General features: G+C 40.1%; 2 protein-coding genes across 4 annotated transcripts; both read right to left on the bottom strand.

The window, feature by feature from the left end:
* Window positions 1-26: 26 nt before the first annotated feature.
* On the bottom strand, window positions 27-6,643 carry smad4a (SMAD family member 4a). 3 transcript variants are annotated; one of them, XM_063890206.1, is made up of 11 exons: window positions 6,542-6,643; window positions 5,166-5,519; window positions 4,896-5,070; window positions 4,576-4,599; window positions 4,305-4,484; window positions 3,921-4,028; window positions 3,634-3,684; window positions 3,364-3,547; window positions 3,071-3,239; window positions 2,442-2,580; window positions 27-1,988 (listed from the first exon to the last, which is right to left on the bottom strand). In XM_063890206.1, the coding sequence occupies exons 2-11, from the start codon at window positions 5,403-5,405 to the stop codon at window positions 1,777-1,779; spliced, it is 1,482 nt and encodes a 493-aa protein (XP_063746276.1). In that variant the 5' UTR covers window positions 5,406-5,519; window positions 6,542-6,643; the 3' UTR covers window positions 27-1,776. The 3 variants fall into 3 exon arrangements, with proteins under 3 accessions (XP_063746276.1, XP_063746274.1, XP_063746275.1); XM_063890204.1 differs by having other exon boundaries at window positions 6,335-6,638; XM_063890205.1 differs by having other exon boundaries at window positions 6,345-6,638.
* Window positions 6,644-9,005: 2,362 nt separating this feature from the next.
* LOC134867952 (bone morphogenetic protein 10-like) lies at window positions 9,006-11,459 on the bottom strand. The gene is made up of 2 exons (XM_063888773.1): window positions 11,010-11,459; window positions 9,006-10,703 (listed from the first exon to the last, which is right to left on the bottom strand). The coding sequence occupies exons 1-2, from the start codon at window positions 11,341-11,343 to the stop codon at window positions 9,649-9,651; spliced, it is 1,389 nt and encodes a 462-aa protein (XP_063744843.1). The 5' UTR covers window positions 11,344-11,459; the 3' UTR covers window positions 9,006-9,648.
* Between the last annotated feature and the right edge of the window lie 1,357 nt (window positions 11,460-12,816).

Raw genomic sequence — 12,816 nt, 5'->3', positions numbered from 1 at the left:
ATTCTAAATAAAGGAGATTTCTCGACTTCACAGTTTTAGCCCATTGAATTTTATTCAACCATGTTAGCATTCCAACGCTTATTCAGAAAATGTTTGACACAATCGTAAAGACAAAGATGAGCAAGCATATCCTGAAAAATGTACAGCATTATATGGTTTTATCACTGTAAAGGTAGCAAAAGAGTATAAAACACTAACAGCTGTAGGTAAACAAAGCTCCAAGTACCAAAATATTGTTGATTAATTATGCAGAGCTAAAACTGAACTCTTTCAGTTGGTCATTACAAGTGGCACAGCCTTAAAACTGATACACTTTTCACTTCACATAGGGTTTATTTGGCATTAATATGGCTTACACTTCCTCTCACAGTTCTTCCTTTGCCTACTTTAGTCAGCTGATGTCCAGAATATGACACAGTAAGTGTCATCCAAGTAATACGCAATTAAAATGGGCCTTTTGTTCCACCCAAAATGCATCACTTCAGTCCCAGAGATTCACAGCCCGTACGTTTGAAAGGTGGTTGTGTAAGGTAGTTTTACCTCAAACAGAAAAGATATAACATTTTATAAACCAATCTTACTCCACAACCCAAATATGTTCAGTCATTATTTTGGCGAGAATGGAGCTAAATACACATTGTTGTGAATGAGTTTTTGACACAGATGTTGGCAAGACAATTTAAAACACATTTTCCATGGATCATACCAAGGAAATCATCAAGAAAACTCTTTAAGTAATAATTTGGATATAAAGTAACCATGCATGAGACCATGAAAGAAGACAAAATACTTACAAAATTAATAAAGTGCTAATGGGGGCATCTAATTAAAAAGAAATGAAAGTTATGGGTAATATTTGTATGCGTTATTATAACCTTTTCTTGATTAATTCCAATGTGATTTTGGTATCTGAAAAACAGTAGAAGATCCATTCTCAATGTCACAACAACCATGGCTGGTGGTCTGACAATAACCTTTGAATAAAGGTTTTATGGTGTTCAAAGAGAAGCTGTGGTTAGCTAACCTCGGCTCTTCAAATGCTCTTTATCTCAGTAAAAAACAACTATTCAAAAGGATAGTATAAATCTAAAAAACATCAAACAAGGACCGCCATGATTGATGAATATTTAAGAGCACATCTTAGAAGAACATAAGTGATGAATAACATGATTTGTCATGAATGTCCTGATCTGTGATGTGAGAAACTCCACTTAAGCCCTGTAAGCAGCGCAGAGCGGGGGGACTGGATCAGCAGTTTACTCCTGAAATGACATTTAGGATATTCAGACAGGTGAAGAACACGTTTTCATCCATTACATCAAATTGTGCTCAGCTTCGCCTAGTTTTCTTCAGTCGGGGGCTCTTCAGTTCACAACTGTGGGATTGTTCACACTTAAAAACAGATGACAGCCAAGTATGAATGCTTGTGTTTGACGCCGTAGACTCTCTCGTTGTGTATGTATTTTCTCTCCCACCTAGGCTAATTGATTTTTGCCTGTTTTAATCCCTTACGTTTTTTCATTCATATCATCGAGTGAGATTTCTTGAATCCACTTTGACTTCATGCTGTAATGCAGTTCCAATTGGTGACTCATGTCAGAATCCTGGCTTCCTTTCCCCTCCTGTTGGCAGTTTCCAGAGTACTGCATCTCCTTCAGCTGATAGAAGTCACTGACTCTCAGACCTGGAGTCTCACTCAGTATTTTGGTCACCGCTCGTAGCAATAAGTACGGTCTGATTGTTTATCTTTTTTCAGTACAGTTCATGTCTTTTAACTCAGTCAAGGGGCTGGGGGTCAGCTATGGGCATGGTGTGCAGAACTTCGTCCAGCAGCTGCAGAGCTCGATGCAAATGGATCTCAATCCAGCAGGGAGTCTCTTTGATGCTTTGTCGTGGGTAGTCGGGCCCCCAGCCCTTCACGAAGCTCATGCGCAGAATGCACAGCCTGCGCAGGTCGTCCACCCCGATACCAGCTGCAGCAGACAGACCTGCGGGGGGGGGGGGGGGGGACACAGGGCGGGAACTTTCAGATCAATGTGGCACCATAAGCCAACGCTTGTAGAAAACCAGTAGCCGAGTTACTCCTCCGGTAAAAGTTTTACATAGTTATACTTCGCTCTGATCAGGCCACGTTTTACTGCATATCAAATCCATTGTGTAAATGCTAGCCTGCAATGATGTTAGCTTTCAAACTATAGTTCATAATCTACCACTTAAAGTGTAATTTCAGTCGGTAAGTGGTTTAAAGTGCAAGGGCCGATAAAGCAATGCACACTGCTTAATAACTTTTTGAAAAACTGAGAAAATGTGAAAAGGGGAGAAGTACATAGCGACAATCCTTCCACTTCTGTTCTATTTTAGATACTAAAATGGCTCTCAAATGTGAATAAATGTGTTTAATCAGACTATTATTGTTATGAACAATGATCCGATCCACTCACTGATGGCGGGGGCGATGCCTCCCACAGAGCCCGGGCCGGGGATGTTCCCGGTCACGGCGGCAGCCTGCGCTGCAGCCGCTGCCTGAGCCGTCGCCGCCTGCTGCTGCATCTGCCTGTGGCACTGACGCAGATCAAACACCTGGCGGGGGGGGGGGGGGGAACAACGGTACAATCTGATGAGAAGATGTTGAATAGACACATATTTTGCTCTCATTATAGCGACTTTTAGGATAAATATTTAAGATAAGTTGATTAGATATTTCAAATGGTCACATTTCTGTCACATTAGACCCTTAGTGGCATTATGACTGGATCATTCGTGTGTATCTAAAGTCATTCATATTAAACATGTTAATTCTTGCACACACCTCTGCATTGATTTAACCCAAAACTCAACTTTGATAATTAGTTCTTCTCTCAGGACATACAACCCAAGTACATCTTAATGCCCGTCCTATATTTTTACATTCATTCATCCATGAACGCACAGAATATATACACACCAAAGTGACAAAAACACATTTTCAGGAAGTCAGTCCCAAAAGCAACCAGGGATTTGATACATTTAAATAACATCTAGTTCTAATGTCTTTGCTTCTCATTGGATGACCGTCGTACTGCAGCCTCACCTTGATGTGGGCGCTGGGGTAGATCTTGTGAACTGCGTCCCCGGGGGCCCTTCCCGCCTCTCGATCCAGGTAATAGCTCTGCACAAACACCGCGTGGTCACTCAGACAGCGCACCCACACGTCTCCTTCACCTTTGCACTCCAGCTGCATGCCTTTACCGATGTGGAGCCTGAGGACAGAAGAGACATTCAACCAATGTCAGCTGTCAATCATTTATCAAACATAGAGAAACATAGTGAACATGTCTTGCTTGAATGAACCATAGGATGATATGTCTCTTATTTGGGGAATACCTGGCTCTCTCTATGTTCTCCGTCCTGTGGACATTGCTCAGCTGGCCCAGGCAGAAGCGGTCCCCCCCTGACGGATCAACGTAGCCGTCCACAGTCACTATCGGACATGTGGATTGCACCTTGAATGTCTCTCCAACTTGGACATCCATCTCAAAGTACGCAATGGAGCACCAGTATTCTGGAGCTGGAACAACAAAACAAACAAACAGATCAGATCGGTTGCATTGATGTTAAATATGTGAATGTCTTCATCTGCAGCTAGATACTCACAGGGGTGATTGGATATTGGGGGCTGGAATGCAATTTCATTGGACACAGGCCCTGCAGAAACATGTAAACAAGCAATTCTGAAACCACACCTGTTCTAATCATGCAGCACAGGTCATTCGATCAAAAAAAAAAGTGTCTGCTGTGGAAGAAAGTTTTGATTTACACCACGTGATTTAAAAAAAAAAATTCTGCTAACTCTCTTAATACGGAAATAATTTTAGGATGTTCTATCACATTAAAGATAGTATGTTTAAGGTTTCTCAAATGTTTGTTTTCCAGCCACTCACAGTAATGCCCTGTGTGAGGCATGGGTGGGTGATGCTGTAGATGCCCGTTCTGATGCGGAGGCCCTGCTGGGGCGAAGCTGCTGTTTCTGTTCCAATTGGGGGTGGAATCTGTAAAAATAAATCGTCATTAAATAGCTGTAGCGCCAAACTCGTGCCAACTTAAAGTGTGTGTGGTAGATCTGATTTTTAATCAATTTATATTGCATTAAAAGTGACTTTGCTTCATTACATTTCTAACTAATCAAAAGGCAAACTGTTATAAAAGGTGATTTCAAAAATACCTAACGTAGACGAAACAAAATTAATACTTTTACAGCATTTTACAGCAATGTGCATTTTTTACATGTTTAATAAGCCTATAGGTCTCAGTGTGCAGTGTCTCACTTGAGGGTCCTGCACTGAGCGTGGAGAAAGCAGAGATTGAAGCTGAGCTGCCGCCCTCCGATGGGGGGAGCAGAGAGGGGCTGCTGAAGATCTCCTGTGGACAGGGTCTCGAAAGGGGCTGGAGGTGGCTTTCAGAGCTTGATTGCTCAAAGTCATACTCATCCTTTACCGTCAGTGAACCTACGTTAAGACGAACATGCAGAGGTAAGACTGATGGACATCTCCAAACACCGTCAACAAGCAACACAGGAAAACGTTGGCCCCTCCTTACCTGAAAGGGTCAGCCCTGATAAATCTGCAAAACACATGAGAAGGAACAAATGTATAATTTTATGTAGGTCAATGACCTGAGTAAGAATAAGAACATGACTGTAATCTTTTCAATTGTTTGAAAAAAAAAAATGATATCATTAAAATTCCAAGTCATGGTTGTATTTTGACTGGATTAAAGCTCCCATTGGTTTGAAGTGGATCACATTATAACTAAACCAACTTGTGTCAACCCTCACAATCCATCAGTGTTTCTAATTCTTTTTTTAACAAATATGCTTAAACCTTCAATGCAGTAAACCTGTTATAAATCTTACTTACCGATGCCTGGAGATACGACCCTCTCGTAGTGGTACGGGTTGACACAAACATTGTCACATTTCAAGTCAAAGGCATACTGGCAATATTTGACATGTTTTAGTTCATTCTTGTGTAGATCAGGCCATCGCCAGAGTCGGGCATAGACAACATGGGGAAAACCTTTGCGCCCTGCCACCTAAAGCACAGAAAGAAAGAAAGTGATGGGTTGTTTTTTATAATTTCAAGTAGCATTTATTAGCCCATCTTGGATCTGTTTATCTGACACTTTACCTGTAAGCGTCCATCCAAAGTTCTCTGAATGGTCACACACTTGCTAGGATGAGCTCCATTGGTGGTGATGGCTGTGATGAGGGAATCCAGCTCATCTTTCTTTTCCTTTAGCTTCTTGACAAGACTCTCAATAGCTCGCTTAGCAAAGCTCTCACTCTCCCCTCCTTGTCGGTGGCACATCAGGCTATGCACAATACTCAGACAGGCATCATTGCTTGTGGGAGTGTTTGTGATTGACATCTTGCTCCTTAGTTGCAACCTCTGGGAGACTTTAAGTTGTGCCCTTTAAGTCTTTCACAGTAGACTTGTCAAGGTGAATGTACTGGTGATCCAATTCTGCCCAGAGTTAGCAACCTAAAACAGAAAAGCGGTGTCTTAGTGGAGATAGGTATGCCAATTGAATTTTACATTGCATTACATGAAGTCAATGTACAATCTGAGCATCACCCTGCCGTCATTTCAGGTGTGAGAAGAGAAAGGATTGTCATGTTCAACCTTCAATCTAATGTTCATTTTAAAATGACAAATAACACCAGTCTAACTTAAGCCATGTTTTTTTCAGTGATTTATGGCAACTTTCCAAGCCTCAACGAATCAATTCATAAGGTTTTCTGAATGCCTTCAATTGATACAACTACTCTAAACTGCTTTAAGCATACATTACAAATTGACAACCACTGCTTTACAGCTCACAGAAAGTCCACCTGGTCGCCCTCTGCAAATATGGTCATTACATTTAGTCTAAAATGCACAAAAGATATTAGCTATTTAGGGCACCAGAAACTGCGTTTTCTCGTGGGTTTATCAAATTAATATGTACAGGGCATTTCAAAGCAAACATAGCTAACATTAGCCCAGATGGGAAGCTAATAAACAGGGTGTGAATCATTCCTAATATAAGCCTCAATTGTATTTCAACCCATCCTCACTTAAATTATAATGCTCAGTTATTATTACAACTATTTTATCTTTAAATATATACACATATGTGATGAATATACATTGTTAGGGAGCCTTAGTATAACTAACATTGCCTAGCTTATAGTGGGTGTCTCTGCTGGCAATTACTGGTCATGCGGTAGAATACCGTTAGCTACAGCAAGCTAACGCTTATTCAGAAATCTCTCGTCTCATAAACTTTATCAAAACACACCTATTTCTGGACTTACAGAGATTTACCTGCGATGCAGCGTTCGTCCCAGTGGTATAAGATGATAAGTGAGTGGCTTAAGCCTCTTAAATAACGATATGCTAAAGATAACTAGCCTGCATTAATGATGTTTGGCAAGTCTTCTGTTAGCTACCCTTCTCCTCTGACGGACGAGCTCCAATACGTCGTAACAAATGTCACAACAGCATAAAAGAAAAGCACTTACCCCTGTACCCGTTGTTTTTAAATATACTAATATGTGAACCTATAATATCATTACTACACGTTTAACTAGTGGCCACGAAAATAAACAGAAATTCCCCCTCCACCCACCACACTCAAACTGCGCATGCACGCCTGCACAGTGATAGGCGTGGCGCTGCTGTTTGTTTTTCTCTCGTATTTCTAATAAGAAAACATAATCCAAAAACCAAGAAAGAGGCCTATTATATTGTCAGAAAAAACACCAACTTAAACTTAATTCCAATTTGTAAGCTTTATGAATCGCCCACAAAATAAGGCCTACCATTCAAACATGTCATTTTTCATACATATTCAAATAGATCTCTTCTTCATCTTCACCAGATGCTTGTCACCATAAAAAGCATTGGTTGGGTATACTATTATTTATTATTTGCTGTGTGCATATTTGCTGTGTGCAAAACATAATTAATGAATGCATGGCCAGTGTACGATGTTCTCAAAACATCCTTAAGGTGTATCTTGATGTGGTGTGATGATTTTACTGTACTTTCAAGTCTCCCCCTTGTGGTTAAAAAAGAATGTTGCATTACAGTAATAAAACCATTCTCCCTTCCTGTGTCTCTCACTTTCCATATTACCCTATGAGATTTACTAAGTGTTTATAAGTTCGCCTCCCATGAACCTTAACAGCTTTGTCACATAAGATTGATGTATTAAACTGCTATAAAATAAACCTGCTCAACTCTGTTGTTGATACATTTCCAGACCATGTACACATAAGTAAAAGAGAGGATTCTGGAAAAGCAGCTTCTATTTATTCTTTAACAGCTGAAAAAATATAATATAAAATAAGGTTACATATATCAAGCATGGTTAAAAAGGCAGAGTGAGCTGTGAAAGGTGTTTAACAATGAACAACAAACCTAATGCTGTTTATGTATTTCATAAAACAAACCCATTTCATGTTTGTGTGGTGAAAAAAATAAACAATGAAGTTTGCAAAGCTTAATTATAAATTATTCTAGAGGTGGAGTGATGTAACATTCTTCTTTTTAGTTTTTATATTGACGCTTGTTAATGTTTAAACATTGCAGGCTGATGTTTCAATAACATGAAGCCAGCACAACAGAACACAGAATATGATGAAACCACAGTGAATAGTGCGGCAGGGTCTTGGTTCAAAAAGAAATTTAAATTAAGATTTTTCTCCTCACCCAAATCCTTTTTCTATGGTCCCCGACCTAAATAAAAACAAGCCATTGTGAACAGAGAAGTTGGAATATTGGATGTTTTGAGGAATATTTTTCAGCATCTACTTTTTCTGGTTTTGTAAGTTCCACACTGTGAAATAAATGTATTATCTGTCACTGTCAGTCGATATCTCTGCCCTGCAAACTTGGCCGATGTAAATCTGTGATCTGAATGAGGATCCCATTAAGTCAGAAAGTTCAACTGTGTTATTCTGTCATTGTTATCTGCTTCCGACTGTTAACAGCAGAAGCAAGGTGATGATGTGACATGTGTTTCTTTCCATTTGTACTGTTGCTGGGGCTCGATAAGGGAGTGAGCATGCCCCTGTCAGAAAGAGGAACTGGGAGGGTTCAGAGGGCACTGAGCAACCTGATGGCCAGATTGTCAATAGAGCATGTTGGCGTTGGAGACCAGGAATCTGACACCACCTTCTCACAAATGCTGCCACTTGGAGTGGCGTCTCATCCTGAGTGACGGTCTACAAGACTCCAGGCTCTGACACCTCCTTATCGCTGTGGCATGGAGCGGGCAGAGAGAGGCCCGCCAGGCATGTGACGCTAGAGTTATGGGGATTAAGGTTGTTAGGTAGACACTGCTGTGATTACATGACAATGAAACAGGGTTTACAAGAGATCAAAACTTGCTTAATGAGAATTTTATTCTTTACAACTATGATAACAATAATATTGGTGTGGTAACCAAAAGCAGAATATGAATGGCTGCAGTGTGAGGAAAGATTTCACAGCAGTTTATAGCAATGTTAGGTAAGATAAATTGTTCATTTTTCAGAATGGAATCCCAGAAGAACTCCAAGACACTGTGAAAGTCATCTCCTGGTCAAAAGCTAGATATAATGGCAAGCAAGTAAAGGGAAAAATGTCACATACATTAAATAATTTCAGCAGCTACAACGTACCATAGTCCATGTTCTTATTGAGCATTTAGCCAACCCCTATGATTCAATGCAATGATTTTAAGAGACTTTTCATACAAAAACAAAAACATACAGCATCCTATAAGTAGTGCAAATCAGTGTTATCCGTTGGCTATCCTGAATTGTAGATTTTTCAATTATTCTGAATATGCTGGAGCAACTTGTGCATTAGGGTGCAATCTCTTCCAGAACGAAATGTAGATATTGAAAAGAAGATTTTGAGAAAGGGCTTTGATGAAAAGAGGTCAGATAATAAGATACCACATTTACATATTGCAATAAGATGGCGTGTGAAAGTATATTCTGTTCCAACTCTTTAATAACCCGGGGCGTGAACTTCACTTTTGTCAGATTCAGTACCTCGAAAAACAATCTTTGGATCTTGGATCTCACACACATATCTCCAAACAATTCAGAAGGTTGTTATTGAAACTGATAACAGTGCTGTAGTATTAAACCTTTTGAATAGCGTGCCCCTAATGACATGAAGTTCACTTCAAAACAGCTTTTATCAGACTATTCAGACAACCACTATCAGAGCCTTCTTTCTTTTCTTATCTTCTTTAGTCTCTTGCAGTGTTAGATGGGGCCGATAACCTACAGTAGTATTTTTTAGGAATATGGCCTGTGATTTACACTGTAATGTGGTATTATCCAAAAGCATTCTAAAATACAAAAAACAGCATTGACAAAACGCTTTATATTCTACATTAATATAATAACAACCTTTATACAATTACAAATGTACATCATGTAGCACAGATTTCCATCCCTAATATACAACTATAAGTCTAGACTTGCGTTTTAGCACACCACTGTATGAGTTCTTACATACTGTGGAAACAAGCACATGATAAGGAATATAAATAGATGAATAGATGTGTTTCCGAGATGATGGTTGAAACATTGGTGCAGTCTCTCTCTCTGTGTAAAAGTTTCCAAGACTATCTACAGCCACACTCTGCCACCACCATTCCCTCATACTTGTGGTTGAACGTGATCACTCCGTTATCGTGATAAAGGAGTGAAATTGGCTCCAACCTAGTGGGTACACAGCAGGCACGCGATACCCTCTCTGGACTCTTAACACTCAGCAGTGTCTGCACTATGGCATGTTTGGTAGGCGAGACCTCAGAGGTCATAGGGGGGTTGCACACACCGTTGCACTCATACGCCTCATAGCCCACAGGCTGGATGATCCACGTATCCCAGCCAATGTCTTTAAAATCCACAAAGAGTGGGGTCCTCTTGCATGGCTCGCTCTTAACATTGCGACGGATTCGGGGAGGTGTGTCAAAGATAAGGTTGGACTGCAGCTGTACGAGAGACTGTCTGTCCATATCATCCTGAATAGCGTGGCCGGCATTGTGGTTACCGTGCCCCCAGAAAGCTGGTTGGCTTCGGTCTGCATTATCAGGAAGGTCATTCTCATGTTCGATCATCTGTTTGAGCTCTTGTTTATCCTGCTTGCGATCTCCATCTTGATCATCTGAGAACACAATCATTACTGCATTGTGTTTCCCCTCCAAACTCCTGTCGATATCCACCTCAACCAATCTCTCGTCCTGCTCCGTTACCTCTTGAGTGACCCCTTCCTCTTCTGTCCCAAGACAAGCAGTATGTACCTCCAGTCTGTGAGTAGCAGACCCCGACTTCCTCCAGAGTGACACTGTATGAGTCAGGTCAAACGACACCCAGCTCTTATCTTTGGCATGAATATGCTTTGTCACCAGTTCCTCAAAATCGTTCATCTCCACCACCTCTTCTTTTTCACTCCTTCTCCCTTCTCTCCCCACCTCTTTTGTCCAAACAATGCCCTCGTGTATTTTGTAAATGGTCACCTTGCAGTCAATGCCAGCATTTGGTCTTTGGGCATTCTGGAACAGAGTGAAAAGGCGGAGCTCAGCTATGGTTATGTGCTCATGGTGGTGCATTGAGATGTTGAACAGCAGGGGATGTATTCGTACCCCCCTTGTTGTTATACTGTAGGGGGAGGAATCTGAAATGAAAATATCAAAAAAAGTGTTTTTTTGACGTCAAAACTCAAGTTAAACTGTTTTATATTCAAATGTAAATACACAAAATTCTAGTTTTTTAGTTTTTAAATCATATTACTTTTCAAGGAAATGAAAAAAATAAACACTTCTAGATTTATAGTATTTTGATCAAAGCAATCAGCATTTTTAAATCATAAAATCTTAAGCATGTCAAAGATCACAAATAATGAATTAATTAAAAAAAAGAAATTGTGCCATACAGAATATAAATGTTCCAAAAGTTTTGTTAAACAAAAATAAGTTTGTACCTTCATTCTTGAAACTGCGCACAATGTTGGCTGAGGGAACAGCCGTGCGGTCGTTGGCAAAGCGGTTGTACAGATCCAGCATGTACTCCGGAGGCTCCCTGCGGGCAGGCAGAGGCCTTGGTTGGGGCCTCAGCTCGGTCAGGTTCATCGTGGAAAGAAACTGACTCAGAAGGACCTGTGCATCAAGTAGCGGATTATCACCCATCCTGACTGATATCCTGTGATTGTTCTCAGGAGACCTGATAGGACTGCTCATGCTCAAACCAGTCAACATCAGGAGAAAGACATTCGAAGAGTGGATAAATCCAAAGTTGGAGAGGACCAAAACAGTCATGATAGAGTGTTGGAAAGGTTGAAAATCCAGTTTCAGATGAGAAGACAGGAGAGATCCTTTGGAAAGGATACCTGCAACTGGGAAAGACTGTCCTTCGGTAAATGACAACAGGTTGCTGTTGGGGGCAAAGACAAAACAGCTTTGCCCTTGTTGATCTTGAGGTTTGGTTCTGAGGGCAGGGCTGTGCTGTCCAATGTGATGTGCTGACATGTTTGGAGATGTTTGGCCTTGCTCTGCCCACCTCTCTCTCCAGCCGCCAGGACCTTATCATCCATTTCCACTGATATCTGGATGCATGCATTTTTTTTCTTCCTTATTAACCAATGACAAAACTTACCTTAAAGTATTTTAGATATGTTTATGATATGTTGACCTATGTACTGATTAATGTTGCACAATGCTGACAGGTTTAATTTTGAACCATGATGATATATTTTAAAAGATAATTAATGGATTTAAGATAACGTTTTTAAGTTCACAAAATAGGACAGCTGAATCATGGAAATTATGTTGTGGGTACTACTTTTAATTCTAACGCAGGAAATCAATTAACAATTAACAATATTTGTTCATTTATGCTATGCATTCTCCACAAGAGGCCAGTGTAGACTCAGTATCTGTACTTCTGCCTGCTCATCTTAAATTGAATTACACATTTTCATGGGGTTGTAAAAAGGGTTGATCTGACAGCTCACATATGCAATCATTGACATCAAATTACACCCACAATAAAAAACATATTTAAAAAAAGACACGACACGACATCCACATCATGACTTGACATGAAGCTATAGATATATGAACACAGTACACAAGTAAATGCCAAGACTTGTGCACATTACTGCTGCAGCCTGCCGAATGAAACATGACAACACATTTCAGCGCTCTCAGTGGCATTGTGCAACCGACAAGATGAAAGTTTGTTATCAGTCCTCATAGCGACTGCCGATATGAGGTTATATAAATGTTTTGACAGCCTGAATGGGTGTACATGAGGTAGGAAATATTTATTCAAGTGGCTATTGAAGACCAAAACATGTTGTTTATTTGGTTTTACATATGCCACAAATCAATTTTGGGGAGGAAATCCGAATACAAAGACAAATGTTGCATTGCTATTCTTAGGAAGTGTTTTTGTGATAACCCTTTGCTGAGTCACTGCTTAATCAATACATGCATTATGTATAGGGCTTGAGAAGCATAATCCATATTTAATCCATATATTGTAGGGTAAGTATTTGTCAACTCTGAGTAAGTTTGTAGGAAGGTATTCTGAATACTGAGTTTATGCTAATATATTGCAATGTTGTGAGTTTTGCAGAACTGGACATTTAGTGAGTAGACAAAGCAATCTGAACAATATTGGAATAGATGCTGTACAGTAGGTCATGTTTTAATCTCTATTTAATCAGGCAGTCTGGTATTGCAGTAGGTTGCACCAAAATACAGTATGTTTAAAGAATGTCCAACATA

Source organism: Eleginops maclovinus, chromosome 8 (genome assembly GCF_036324505.1).
Source record: "Eleginops maclovinus isolate JMC-PN-2008 ecotype Puerto Natales chromosome 8, JC_Emac_rtc_rv5, whole genome shotgun sequence".
Lineage (NCBI taxonomy): Eukaryota > Metazoa > Chordata > Actinopteri > Perciformes > Eleginopidae > Eleginops > Eleginops maclovinus.
This window is presented reverse-complemented; position numbering and strand designations above follow the sequence as displayed.

Excerpts from the sequence above, each read along its gene's own strand:
- smad4a (XM_063890206.1), bottom strand. The coding sequence starts at position 5,405 with ATGTCAATCACAAACACTCCCACAAGCAATGATGCCTGTCTGAGTATT. Across the intron at positions 5,071-5,165 it reads CTTTGGATGGACGCTTACAG|GTGGCAGGGCGCAAAGGTTT; the intron begins GTAAAGTGTCAG and ends TCTGTGCTTTAG. Across the intron at positions 4,029-4,304 it reads GCTCAGTGCAGGACCCTCAA|ATTCCACCCCCAATTGGAAC; the intron begins GTGAGACACTGC and ends TTATTTTTACAG.
- LOC134867952 (XM_063888773.1), bottom strand. The coding sequence starts at position 11,343 with ATGACTGTTTTGGTCCTCTCCAACTTTGGATTTATCCACTCTTCGAAT. Across the intron at positions 10,704-11,009 it reads GCGCAGTTTCAAGAATGAAG|ATTCCTCCCCCTACAGTATA; the intron begins GTACAAACTTAT and ends TTTTCATTTCAG.